This window comes from Grus americana, chromosome 1 (assembly GCF_028858705.1).
Source record: "Grus americana isolate bGruAme1 chromosome 1, bGruAme1.mat, whole genome shotgun sequence".
In the NCBI taxonomy this organism is placed as follows: Eukaryota; Metazoa; Chordata; class Aves; order Gruiformes; family Gruidae; genus Grus; species Grus americana.
The window spans coordinates 13,293,376-13,306,062 of record NC_072852.1 but is presented as its reverse complement, the minus strand read 5'-3'; the positions used below and the strand labels follow the sequence as shown (position 1 = coordinate 13,306,062).

The 12,687-nt window shown below is 40.2% G+C and overlaps 1 protein-coding gene across 6 annotated transcripts in view; it reads right to left on the bottom strand.

The window, feature by feature from the left end:
* MAGI2 (membrane associated guanylate kinase, WW and PDZ domain containing 2) overlaps positions 1-12,687 on the bottom strand; it is a 776,571-nt gene that overhangs the window by 240,244 nt on the left and 523,640 nt on the right. For all 6 annotated transcript variants that reach the window (XM_054828768.1, XM_054828739.1, XM_054828749.1 and 3 more), the window contains exon 5: positions 10,033-10,246. In XM_054828768.1, the coding sequence (XP_054684743.1) occupies positions 10,033-10,246 (214 nt within the window). The remainder of the gene's footprint in view (positions 1-10,032; positions 10,247-12,687) is intronic.

The window sequence follows — 12,687 nt, the reverse complement described above, 5'->3', positions numbered from 1 at the left end:
ACTAAACAGGGGAGAAAAGGCATAATGAAATGCTTGTAGGTCAAGATAAGGACAGGGAGAGATCACTCACTAATTATCGTCACGAGCAAAACAGACCAAACTTAGAGAGGGAATTCATCTGATTTATTACTAGGCAAAACAGAGTAGAGGAATGAGAAAATAAAATCAACTCTTAAAACACCTCCCCCCACCCCTCCCATCTTCCCGGGCTCAACTTCACTCCCGGCTTCAACCTTCCCCCCCTCAGCGGCACAGGGGGACGGGGAGTGGGGGTTATGGTCAGTTCATCTCACGGTGTTTCTGCCGCCTCTTCATTCTCAGGGGGAGGACTCCTCTCATCGTTCCCCTGCTCCAGCATGGAGTCCCTCTCACGGGGTGCAGACCTTCAGGAGCAAACTGCTCCAGCGTGGGGTCCCCCACGGGGCCACAAGTCCTGCCAGCAAACCTGCCCTGGCGTGGGCTCCCCTCTTCACAGGTCCACCGGTCCGGCCAGGAACTTGCTCCAACATGGGCTTCCCACGGGCCACAGCCTCCTTCAGGTGCCTCCACCTGCTCCAGTGTGGGGTCCTCCACGGGCTGCAGGTGGAATCGCTACACCCCCTCATCCTTCCTCCATGTGCTGCAGGGGGACAGCCTGCCTCACCATGGCCTTCACCACGGGCTGCAGGGGGATCTCTGCTCCGGCGCCTGGAGCACCTCCTGCCCCTCCTTCTGCACTGACCTTGGTGTCTGCAGAGTTTCTTACATCTTCTCACTCCTCTCTCCGGCTGCAAAAGCTCACTCTCTAAGTGTTTTTCTTCTTCTTAAATATGTTATCACAGAGGCGCTGATTGGCTTGGCCTTGGCCAGCGGCAGGCCCGTCTTGGAGCCGGCTGGCATTGGCTCTATCAGACACAGGGGGAGCTTCTGGCAGCTTCTCACAGAAGCCACCCCTGTAGCCCCCCCGCCACCAAAACCCTGCCACACAAACCCAACACAGTGTCTCAACAAGATCAGCTCTTACAGCATTCAATCTGCTCTTCTAGTTACTCTCTCAAATCCATTCAGCTACTTAGTAAAAGCAAAACTCATCCGCATATAACTGAAGGAGTAAAGTACCTTTTGAAAATCATCCCTCTCCTCCTTACCCATCTCTATGTCTGCTCCCTTGCCCCTCCTCTCCTCTTTATTATCTGCACTAAACACGCATGCTACATCTTGCAATGGGACTTTAAATGCTTCTAGACAGGTGCTCCAGTGGGTAAAAAATCTGTCCTGCTCTGAAGACAGACCCTATTTGAAAGAAGGCAGAATCAACCCCACCTGCCTTCTAACACCTCTACAGTACCATCGATGTCCTCTTCAGTGCTACATAGCACTGATTGCTTCGATCATCTCAGCAACCAAGTACACAACACACAAACACTTGTACGACGAGGACAGACATGACTACTGTTGTGCTGCTCTCAGTAAAAGAGGGAAATAAGTAGCCCTGGATTACAGCGTAGTGGTTTTTTAAACTTGTTTACTTCTGTCCTACACAGGAGGTTTATTTGGCATCCTCCCTTGTGTCAGCTCTTACATTGTGGGTATTGGAGTGATGCTGCTCTTGCCACAGCCGGTGGCACTACGCAGTGTTGTTCAGAGCAACCACCTGTTGCCTGTCTTCCAGCAAGGACTAGAGTTGGGGTCAGCCAACCATGGAAGCTAGAGAGAGGTGACTTCTTCCCCACAGAGCTAGGACACGTTGGGAATGAGAGGAGGAACAAAAGCATGGTGGTGCTAGCTTGCTGAATGTCCCAGGTAGGCTGCAGGGACATCTCGGGAAAGAGGCCACCTCCCCTGTGTCCCAGGGCTCTGCCTATTCCCTCTTCAGCTTTGCAATGGACTAGAATCAGTAAAAGCTAAAGGGAAACAATATTTGTCTCCTAAACAGTTTTTAATATAATTTAAAAGAAGCCTTGATAGGAAAGCTCTAACTATGGGAAAGAAGACAGAAGGAACAATAAAATGGCCAAATTAACACCAGTGGCAAAAATAACATTAACACGTATGTGTGGCATGAGCTGTGCATGTTAATGCTTTTTAAGCCCTAAAACCCTTGTAAAATGTACAGTGTATAACCTGCCTGCCTTACCACTAGGTCTAATCATGTGTGTCCATTTGGGAAGTCATACAGACAGACCAGAAGGAAAAGGGGTTGGGGATTTACAGACTAGTTATGAATGAGTTGCGGATGAATAGCAGTGGCAGTTGTGTATGAATGCACAAACAGGCAGTCGGAGCAGTTCTCACTGACTGAGTGAGGGTGACGTGATGCAACAAAAGCTTCCTGTGAGAAATACAGCTGTGGCTCCACCAGCACTTTCCACTGGCCACTGCTTCATTACTCAGCGATAACCATACCTCATCATTAAAGGGCAGGTTTAGAAAGTACAGCCTTACACAATTTCAATGATCTTGATCACTAGCTAGGACAATTGAGCTAAGCACTGGCAAATCAACTACGCGTGTCTTAGAATCTGTCTTAAAATCAAGAGCAAGTGCCTAATTTTGGAAACTCTGAAGACAGTCAATGAAGGATCCCTTTGGTTTTGCTTCAAGTGGGTGGAGCATGGAAATAGCATAACATTTTAAAATTCATCCTAATTTGTTACCTGCTATAAAAAATAGAAACAGCTTATAGGCCTGAAGTGTATTGCAAATTTGAAAAATAATTAAAAAAAAAGAAGTCACACAGTAAAGCAGTGGAGCTTAATACTGTAGCTAAAAGTCAATAAAGTAATTATTGCAGAGCTAACTTAAATCCTCCCTCTTTGCCAAGTATTTGCACCCAACAGAAATAGTTTATTGTAATCAGAGTTCTCTGGTATCAGTTATAGACAATTTTAAATATATGTGGAAAAAATATTCTTCAGCTGGTTTATTCAGAGTGAAAGAAAGTTCAGAATACTTCCCAGAAACCCTGACTCAACCTCCTGTTCTTCTCCAGATTTTCTTTGTAGCTCTGCGTTTAAGAGTTTGCAGAGACTGTTAATGCCCCAGTTCCCCGCTATCACCACTGGAGCTAGATATCAGGATTGGAGCCTCTCCAGGAATCTCACTGGATACTCCTCCATGTCTTTAGGAAGTAAAAACCTAGGAGTGTGGCTTCTCTTATTTAACAATGTATTATCTTTTTATTGTAATTATTTGTTAGACAGTATGTTATTTTACTTCAGATTTGAATATAATGGATTTGTGTTAGCAATCTGTCGGTTTAAAGCACTTTGGCGAATAAAGTTTCTTGTACTAACAAAGCCCTCAAAAAATCTCCTGAAACATTTTTTATGGGAATATAGAAAGTAGTTACTGATGGTAATAGCCTTAATGTCTTTTGGAAACACTGCAAACCTATTCTAAATTGCAACTCTTGCAAGGTATGTAGTTTGCACCTTATTGTGAAAGGCATTTCAAAATGGGTATTTACCAATGTGCTGCTTCAGTGTATTTGGGGACAGGACATATGGGTTTGTTTGGGTTTTTATTGTGAATACATTACATTCAAGATGGTCCTCAATATAACAGCTTCAGCAAAGGGGAGTATATGAGACAGAGAAAAACAAAGTGCACTGTAGGCCACCTGACTTCTAAAGTGCTTACTCCTCTCCTTTTTGTATGCCTAAGATTTGTAGATCTGCAGAGCTTTTCAGACAGCACAATAATAATTTTCAAGTAATTTGTGTGTAGGGTGACAGTGACAGGAAAATAGAGTATTAAAACGGCAATTTTGCAATTCATCCTTTGTGGGGTGCTGCCCAAACTTCTTGCACCATCTGTAGGGACAGATACAAAAGGGAGTCATCCTCTGGCTATGGTTTGAACGGCAGCAGCTATGGCTGCTAGCTTGCGTTGCATTTCATGCTGTCAGTCTGTTAGATGTGCTTGGAGAATGTGGTCCTTAACAGACACAGGTTTGGGGGTGCCTATCTTGTGAAACCTAGATGGCCGTGGGCAGTAGATAAGTACTTACGTACTCAGTGCAAATACAGTGGTGGTGCCTCTGGGCATTCACAGGAGCAGAAGAAGCTTATATAAGATTTTTTTGGGGAATATATAAATGCCTAAAGTCTCCTATGGTAATTTCTGTCATTTAAGTTGCTCTCTTTAACTCAGGGAATTAATTTCTGACAAAGAATGGGCTTCATCTCATGTGACTTCAGCCATCTAAAAGTTACACAGCTAATTGTATAGGATTCTTCTCTATTCAAGGGAGAGGCACTTATACAGAATAATTTATCTTACCTATCTTCTGGTGGGACTGGGGACCTAACCATATGCTCTTAGTGACATTCTAGGTGCTATGGCATCTCCCAGATGGCTTCCAGCTGCCAGACAAGAAGGGCGCTGGTTTTGACAGGTTCTGTTTCATATCTGCCATGTTCATGGCGATGTCTTGGGCTACCAGTACTAGTACAGTACTGCTTTGGCTCAGATCAGGAGGTCACTTTACAGGTGAATCTCTCAGTTATCTTCATTTACACACTGAGCATTCTCCTAGCTTGAAAGCTTCTTTTACTTGAATTTAAACCAGAAGATACAGAGCAAGAGCTCACCTAATGCACTACAAGCCATTCACAGGCATGCAGCCCATGGCACCTGGAAAGACCTAGTAGCTGTGGATGCTGGGTCATCAGCACCAAGTGTTTCACTCTGCAGTCTACTGATATAGGTAATTTAGATAAGGACATGGCTTAGTTCAGGCTGAAAGAATTCAGGCTGGTTTTAACTCAAATCTGGTTTCACAGACTGAGTTGAGGGGTTCAGGGGTTGGAGGCAATTAAGTGCACTCTGAAAATTCAAGTTTCTTTTTAGTTTCATCTGCAAGGAATCCAGTTCGTGTACTCTGAAATGTGAACCAAATCACAGTGCGTATAGACAACCAGAAGATTTGCTTCAAAAGTGTACTCCTGACACAAATTACATACTATTGCAGATGTACCCTTGGAGATCTGAAGGCATCTTTACTGGTAGAAGCACCTACATTTAGGCAAGTTAATTCTGGCTTTATCTTTGGACAGGATGAATCGGCCTCTGCAGGTAATTATGTCTCTCCATTGACCACAGAAGGAGCCTTGGCAACTGGTTTATACTAGATACCTAATGCTACATGGCAAACCAGATGAGCTGAATCTTCTAGGTAATAAATACAAAGGAGAAAAAATATAGTACCACTACAAACATCAGAGGAAAGGTATTGGAAGACGAATTCTGTAGAGCAGAGCAGCAGAGTCCTTTGGGGGAAAGACAAGAAATAAGAAAGTGAGGAAAGACAACAGGAGTTGATCTGGCAGTTTGACCTGGATGTCAGCATAGATAAAAATAGCAAGTGAGAGCAAGGGACACTACACCACTAGTACAAACTGAGAATGTCTTTATAACATCAAAAGACAAGAGAAGACAAAAATTCAGCATTCCCCAAATTCTTTCTAGTTCTACTATCTCTGATTCCTAATTAATTTGTCATGAGGCAAGGAAGTGGCCTCAGGAGGAAGGAACCAAGAGAGATCTTTTCTGTTGCCTGCCCCACTGTATGTCATGTTGAACTCCCAAGAGCCTTAGAGATCTGATCATTGTTATGCTGACCAAAACTGATGAATTCAATACAACATATAAACAAGGAAAAAGAATTATGGACATCTACGATCATATTCACAAGAGCCCTGAAGATTCAGAATTGTCCACACAATAAAGTCATACTGAGACAAAATGGCTTGTTTCCCAAAGAAGAATAATCCCATCAGAAGTGAATATTAAAACAGTATGTGAAAAAAAAAATCCTTCATCGTAACTGCTACTTAATTAAAGTAGCAGAGATAACCATACAACCAAAACATGGTGAATTTCAATATTATGCACTGACACACTGATGATGTAACATATTTGCAGAAGTGCCAAGCTAGTTTATAAGAGATTGGGTAATTACTGCAGGATATGGAAGTAATCTTGATCAGGTAGAAGGATGTACTTCTACCTCAGTACTTTTAGTGTCTTCTAGTACAGAAGATAAAGTTACCAAATGTAATGGTGTAGCCAGGCTTAACTAGTATATCCTGCTTTCCAATGGTGAACTGATGGAGCAACCAGGAACAGCTAAATATATCATGTTTCTTCAGGTAACCAGATGTTAGGATAAACATGTTATTCCTGCAATCAAAAGACTTTCTTTTCTACTAAGAAGAAATACTGGTCCCATTGAAGTCACTAGCAATATTCTTAGAAACAAACTAGGTCAGGATTTTACTTTTCCAGTTTGTAGCTGTACTTCTTTTCAGGTAATACCTGAAATAGCACCAGCTGTATTCAAAAACTTAATGGTTGTTTTTTACTGTGAAGAGGAGAGTCCTTGGCAGAGGCCTATTTTATAGCTGTTTTGTAGTCTTTTATGGTGGTCTCATAAAAAAAGCAGCTTTAACGTCTAGAAAAGGTATTGCAACAGGTTCAAAAAGCAATGCCGACTATGCTGCTCGAGAAATAGGTGTTGAAGTAGGAAGAGACTGAATGTCTGAGAGATGTACTGGAAAGTGGTTTGTTATACCTCATGTGGCAAATTCTCCTAAAAATCACCACCACAAGTCAAAGAAGATGATCCTTTAAAGACGTACTACAGAGGTTTGAGTTTATTTTAGACTTTTCTCCACTAACAAAACAATTATTCATGTAGTATAAGCAAAGGAAACCATACGTGCTTTTGAACAGTATAGAGTTAAATAGCTTTTGTTATGGGCTGTGTAATAGCCTTGAGACAATTCATCAAGGCTTAGTTGTAGCTCAGCTTAACGAACTGCAGCTTTTCCTGGTTTAATGTCTTACTCTGCCTGCACCCCTTCCACAGAGCTCTGCTGCCTATAGGTGGATAGAGGGCCGGACAGAAAGGCAAAATCAATTCTGCCTTTTATAAATAAGTATCATAACATGTAATCAACTGTACAGTACAGTCTATAACGTAATGGTGTATGCGATGGAGTTGGGTGAGGGCCGCATTTAAGGTTGACTGCATATGATAGCAGATGCACTGAGAATCTTGGTCCTTTTATGTTCCCTTCAACACTGCACTGGACCAACACAGCAAATATCGATTGCCTGGGATCCAACACAGCCAACGTCTGCTGACTTTGTGAGGATAACACAACACTCGTGTCTCTAGTATGTAGTTTGAGAGTAGTTGGCAAGGTGAGGTGTGAAGGCTATGGAGAATTGCAACTTTTCCTTAGCCCTGGGAGAGGGAAAAACTAAAAATCAGTGATGGCTACAATTTATTTAAACATGCTGAAATAGGTCACACTCATGAGCCGTATTTAAAGTAGGAAAGAAGGAGCAGAACTGGAGGCTTTTTTGGTGGTATTCCAATTTATATACAGTGTTTTAATTATTGCATGTTCTCATTAGCATATGGTCTCAATGAAAGCAAATGTAGGAGATGGACTCCTATGTGTGTGGTGTGTGCCTGTATTTAAAAATTTGGATTCATATGTAGGGGAGGCTGGAAACAGCCAAAGAAATGTACTTAAGTAGCTCTTCCTGAAAAACAGTGGTAAGTATTATGCAGTAAGAAGGGATGCTCTTCCTGTTCTGCCTGTGAATGCTAATATAGGTAAACATAAGGTCATGCACCTATGTCAAAAAATGGAAAGAAAGGAAGAAACAGAGCAAGCCATGCTCTAAAATACAACCATCCTCTGAATCATCCAGTAAATCTAATATATCTTTTTTTTTTTTTTTCTTTTTAGTCCTTGAGGCAGAGGAAATTCCTTCCAGTGTGCTTTACAAAATGCTAACTGGGCCATTAACGATTAACAAATAAATAATGCTGTCTACAGACAGTTATCTTTCTTCTTATGAAGTCACTCTGTCTCTCACTGTAAATGTGCCACGTTCCGTCTGATGGCAGTTTTGATAAATGAGCTCACATACAAATTTTAGAGGTTAGTAGAGGTCAATGAGTGAAAATGCTGTCATGAAATCTGAGACCTTTGGGTATACCTGTGTCAACCTGGAACTTGAGATCGCTTACTACTTGAAGTCCTTAGGATTTAAAGGCACAATTCACATGAGCCTCAAATAAAGCAAGAAAAGATGCTGCCTAGTATGACTTTTTTTCCACCCATTGTGAAGTACACTTTAAAAATGTTTGGTTTTCATCTATTATTTAATAATCTAGTACAATCTTTACTACTGTTCGGGGAGATGTTGTTAGACAAATAGGTTTTTGTTGTCTTTTTATCTTTCCGTTTTTTTTGCGAAAGCAAATGGAGTCTCTTCATGCCATTAACCAAAGTGACTTGTAAACAAAGAGGCAATTTAACAGCATCCCCACAGCATTACATTCCCACTTAACCCTGTGAAGACTGTGCAATGTGAAAACTCAAACGATCAAAGAGATGTTCCTTTGCTAGGATTCTAGTAAATAATCTGGTATTTTTACAGATGTGTAATTGCACTTTTTTTTTTTTTGCAATTACATTATTCAAGGATATAATCCCAAAGGCAAGGAGTCCTTCCAACAGCCTTTCTATCCAGTCTGCACCTCTGATTGATTTCTCTGCTTTACATAACATTCATTTAGTGGAAGTGAATGATGAGCATTGTCAGAACTGCAGTGTAAACCAGAGCATTTCCAGGAAAGGAAGTAAACTGTAACATCAAAGGAATTTGTGGAGTGGAATGGCTGCTCTGTAGGGCAGCAGGGCTATTTGCATTCACTGTATTTGTTACAAAATATACATTTATTTTCTATTAAATTGCCTGCCGCAGTATTTACCACTCTCACAGTTTGGTGTGTGTCATGCTGCCCCTAACCCCCCAAACATGTCACAGATTTTTGTTACAAGTACTAAAATATAAGTGTCACATAATTCAGTCTGGTCTCTGTCAGGGCATTCAATATGTGCAGAAAAATTAAATTTGAGAGTGAGGTAAGAAGGAAACAAGGGTTTGAGCTAGCCCTGAGGTCATCCTAGTTCTTCTCTGCTTGCTTGGGCAAAGTTACTATAATTACTCTTTTTCTAGAATAAGCATATTTTTACCCTTTTCAGCAAAGACACTTATGTTTTAATAGCTGCTGCTCTTTTCAGCCTTGTATATGCCAGAAGCTATAGTTGGTCATGCCAGTGTTCATGAAAAATTGTGTGCACAAACTTTATTCTTATCATTTGTTTACATTTCATGTGTTTGTTAGTCATAAAACTTTAAATGAAATAAGAGAGTTAAAGTGGAAGTGACACCACCAAATATTATTTTTACCTAGTAATAATCAGAATAATGGCTAACACTCCAAATTGTTTGAGACAGTTCCTTAAAGCAAACATAAATGCTACTGCTACCTCTGTAAGAGTGTTCTGCTGATGAAGATGTTGGTTTTTCCTTTCTCTTTTTTTGTGGAGCATAATGTTATATGAACTCACTTATTTGCTGTGTTCTTATTCTAGTAACAAGTATTAATGATAGCATTTAGAGAAGAAAGAACTTTCGTATCCATTTGTTCAACAAGTCTAATTAGCAACTATAGTAACAGGTATGTATAGTCTACCAACAGGAAAAAGTTTCTACACATAATTAATTCTCCTTATTGTCCACTCATTTATTTTATGATTTCTAAATATAGCATGGCCTCCCTCTACTGTTCACTAGCTAGTTTTTAGCCCACCTATCTTTCTTTCCTCAAATTGGTAAAAAGCTCGGCCCTCTCCACCTCTATGGAAGGAAGAACCCAGCAATTTTGCTACTTTCCCATAAGCACCAGAACCGCAGAAAAGCCTTGCTGTCAGCAGAAGAAACAGCATCTTTAATTGCTGCCATCGAAGTGCTAAGCAGTACAGTTACCTGTCTTAAAACCCAGCGTGCTTCGATGTAAGTCGGTAATGCAGGGATTGCCACCAGCTCTCAGGAGCCTTGACAGCCAGAACATTCCTGCTGTTTTAATCAGGAGTGCAATGCTCCACTCCACCATACAAACCATTTCCCCACCCAGTTAAATACGATACAGCTATTAGAAAGAGAAGAAATAAGACTCACTCAATAAAGTAGACTTCTCCCTTTTCTGTATAAGCCATTTCCCAGTTATCAGGCAGTGGGCCCAAGTCATCATTCTCTTCAGGTTTAGTCTGCTTTGTTACATCCATATCCTCCTTTGCTTCTTCAGGCTGAGTATATCCTGGTGCAGGACAAGGTTGGGTGGAAGATACCTCACCTGAGACACCTGTACTCTTCTCTTCATGTTCACTTGATTCTACAAGAGAAGAAAAAGTACAAGTTTTGGAGATCCAAGTTAATGGTGGAGAATTTACCAGGTGCAGGTCTCCAAGGAATACTCTATGAACTGCAAGTCTTGAAATAAAGAGAAAAATTCTGTTGGGTTTACACAAGGGTCCCTCTGTTAATGCATTTTATCTGGAACACAATAAAAGAAAATAAAGCAATAAAACCAACTGAAACAAGAAACTAATAAAGACCTAAGAAACAAGCCAAAGAGTTCAGGCTCATTCTGTCCCAGGAGTCCTTCCAGAGCAGCAGTTAGCATGGAGCAGAAGGCAGCCTCATATCCAGCAGTGCTACTGTCTTATGTCTTAACTTTTCAAACTATACACACATAAAGCAACTACCCTACTGTTTTACTAGAGACAACGCATCCATTTCGATTAAAAAAGTATATGCACTAATTGTTTTACCTGTATCCATACATCGAAGATATCAAATGACATCCATCAACTCATAGCAATATATTAATCATATAGAAAGTGGTTGTGATCTCATTACCAATAGAATCTGTGGAAGACTTTGTTTCCGTAGCCAATGCCAACTGCTTCCTATACCCAATGTGGTTGTGTCTCACTGTGACCAAGAACATATTCAGGAAGGAATCTTCCTTTCCTCTGTCTTTTTCAGTACTTTCTCTTTCACTTTTTATTGATTTTATTTCCATAAAGTCAGAAACTAAAAAAATGTCCAACAGTATCTCTACCAGTATCAGTTCCCACAGTCCAGACCACATACTTTTAGCTAAGCAAGTGCAGTAGAACTTAGTGATACTTGTTAAAACATTCACTGAACACAAACATAAGACAAAACCACAAAGATACCTAAAAAATATCAGCTAAATAGTGTCCAGGTGTGCAATGTGTGCCTTATCCACATTGTTGAACACTTACCTCCACGCTTAAGAGTCTACATCTGCATGAATGAGTATCACATAGCAGGGCTCCCATGTACACAACTATTAATGACAGTGGAGAAAACACTTCTTTTCTTGACTACTACTACATCAAACAGAGTATGATTGAGAGAACTTGTCCTACTAAAGAAGGAGATTCCTTTATTTTTGGAGGTGAATAAATTTGGTTGACTTTTCTACTAGGTATGTGTTTGTAAGCTGTGTTTTATCATATGGTCTATTTATGACCTATTTCTTGAAAAAAATTGGCAGAAACCTGTTGCATCAATGGACAACAGAAGCTCTCCTCCTTGGATCCTTTTTTTCTATTGCACTTAAATGAAGCCTGATCTTGCAAAAGTAGTCAGACTTCTACTTTTGGCCGCATGAACTGCAACTAAAATAAATTCACAATATTAATGTATTGACTGAATCTCCACTGATTATGATGAGATCCTAGTCAGATGGCTGAAATGACCCTACACGTTAAATTAGGTAAACCAAATTCAGTCCTGCTTAGGCTAGTTGCTCAATTTTGAGATAATTAAATGAGGGCAGATGAATCTGAGATCTAGTGAACATGGCTTTACATTAGGTTTTGTGAAGGCTAATGACATAAGCTCACCAACAGATATAAATCACAGGGACACAGACAATGAATATCAGAGGAGAACTGAGAACAAACCGTGAACTTGTACACCAGTTTTTAATCAAAATGATACAATAGAGACAAGACTGAGACTACTATAGCTTGTTCATAAAGAAATGAAGGAAGTATGTATGGTTTTGTATCATCAAAAATGTATATACACTTGCTCTGAGTAATACTATATGGACTATGCTGAAGACTGGATAATTATAAAAAAAGAAAGGAGAAAATGTGTTTTTAACAGAAGTCAACAATGTAGTCTACAATAAAGTTCAAGAAGATGACAATTTCTTAAATGAACTAACGGTGCACCCAGAGCACGGAACTATGCAGATACTTGTGTGAAACACATAAGTGGAAGACTACTTGGGTAAAATGATCTATTTTGTAATGCTTAGGACAGCAAGAAGGAAGAGCAACAAAAAATTAACAATAATGGTCTTAAACCCACCAGATTTTAATAAAATCACAGAATTAGTAAATTTGATGTTATGGCAAGCAATGGTAAGGGAAAAGGAGTTCAGGACAACTGGTAAAGATTAAGTAAACAATACTAAGAATGCAAGCACAAATTGTTCTAACGAAAAATAGCAAGTATAATCAGAGATCATTTTGATTAAGCCATGACTTTTCAATGTCTGCTACTTGAGACAGAATTGTACAAAAGGTGAAAACTAGATTAAATTGTTAAGGATGAACACAGAAAAACAACATGGTCATCTAACAGCAAAGCAGAACAGTCAGTCTATAAAATGGGATACAGTTAGGGACATGAAAGGTGACCAGAAAACTTTCTGTAAGTGTGTTAATAATAAGTAGACTCATTCCACTAGGTGGGAAGGAAGGAAGGAAGGAAGGAAGGAAGGAAGGA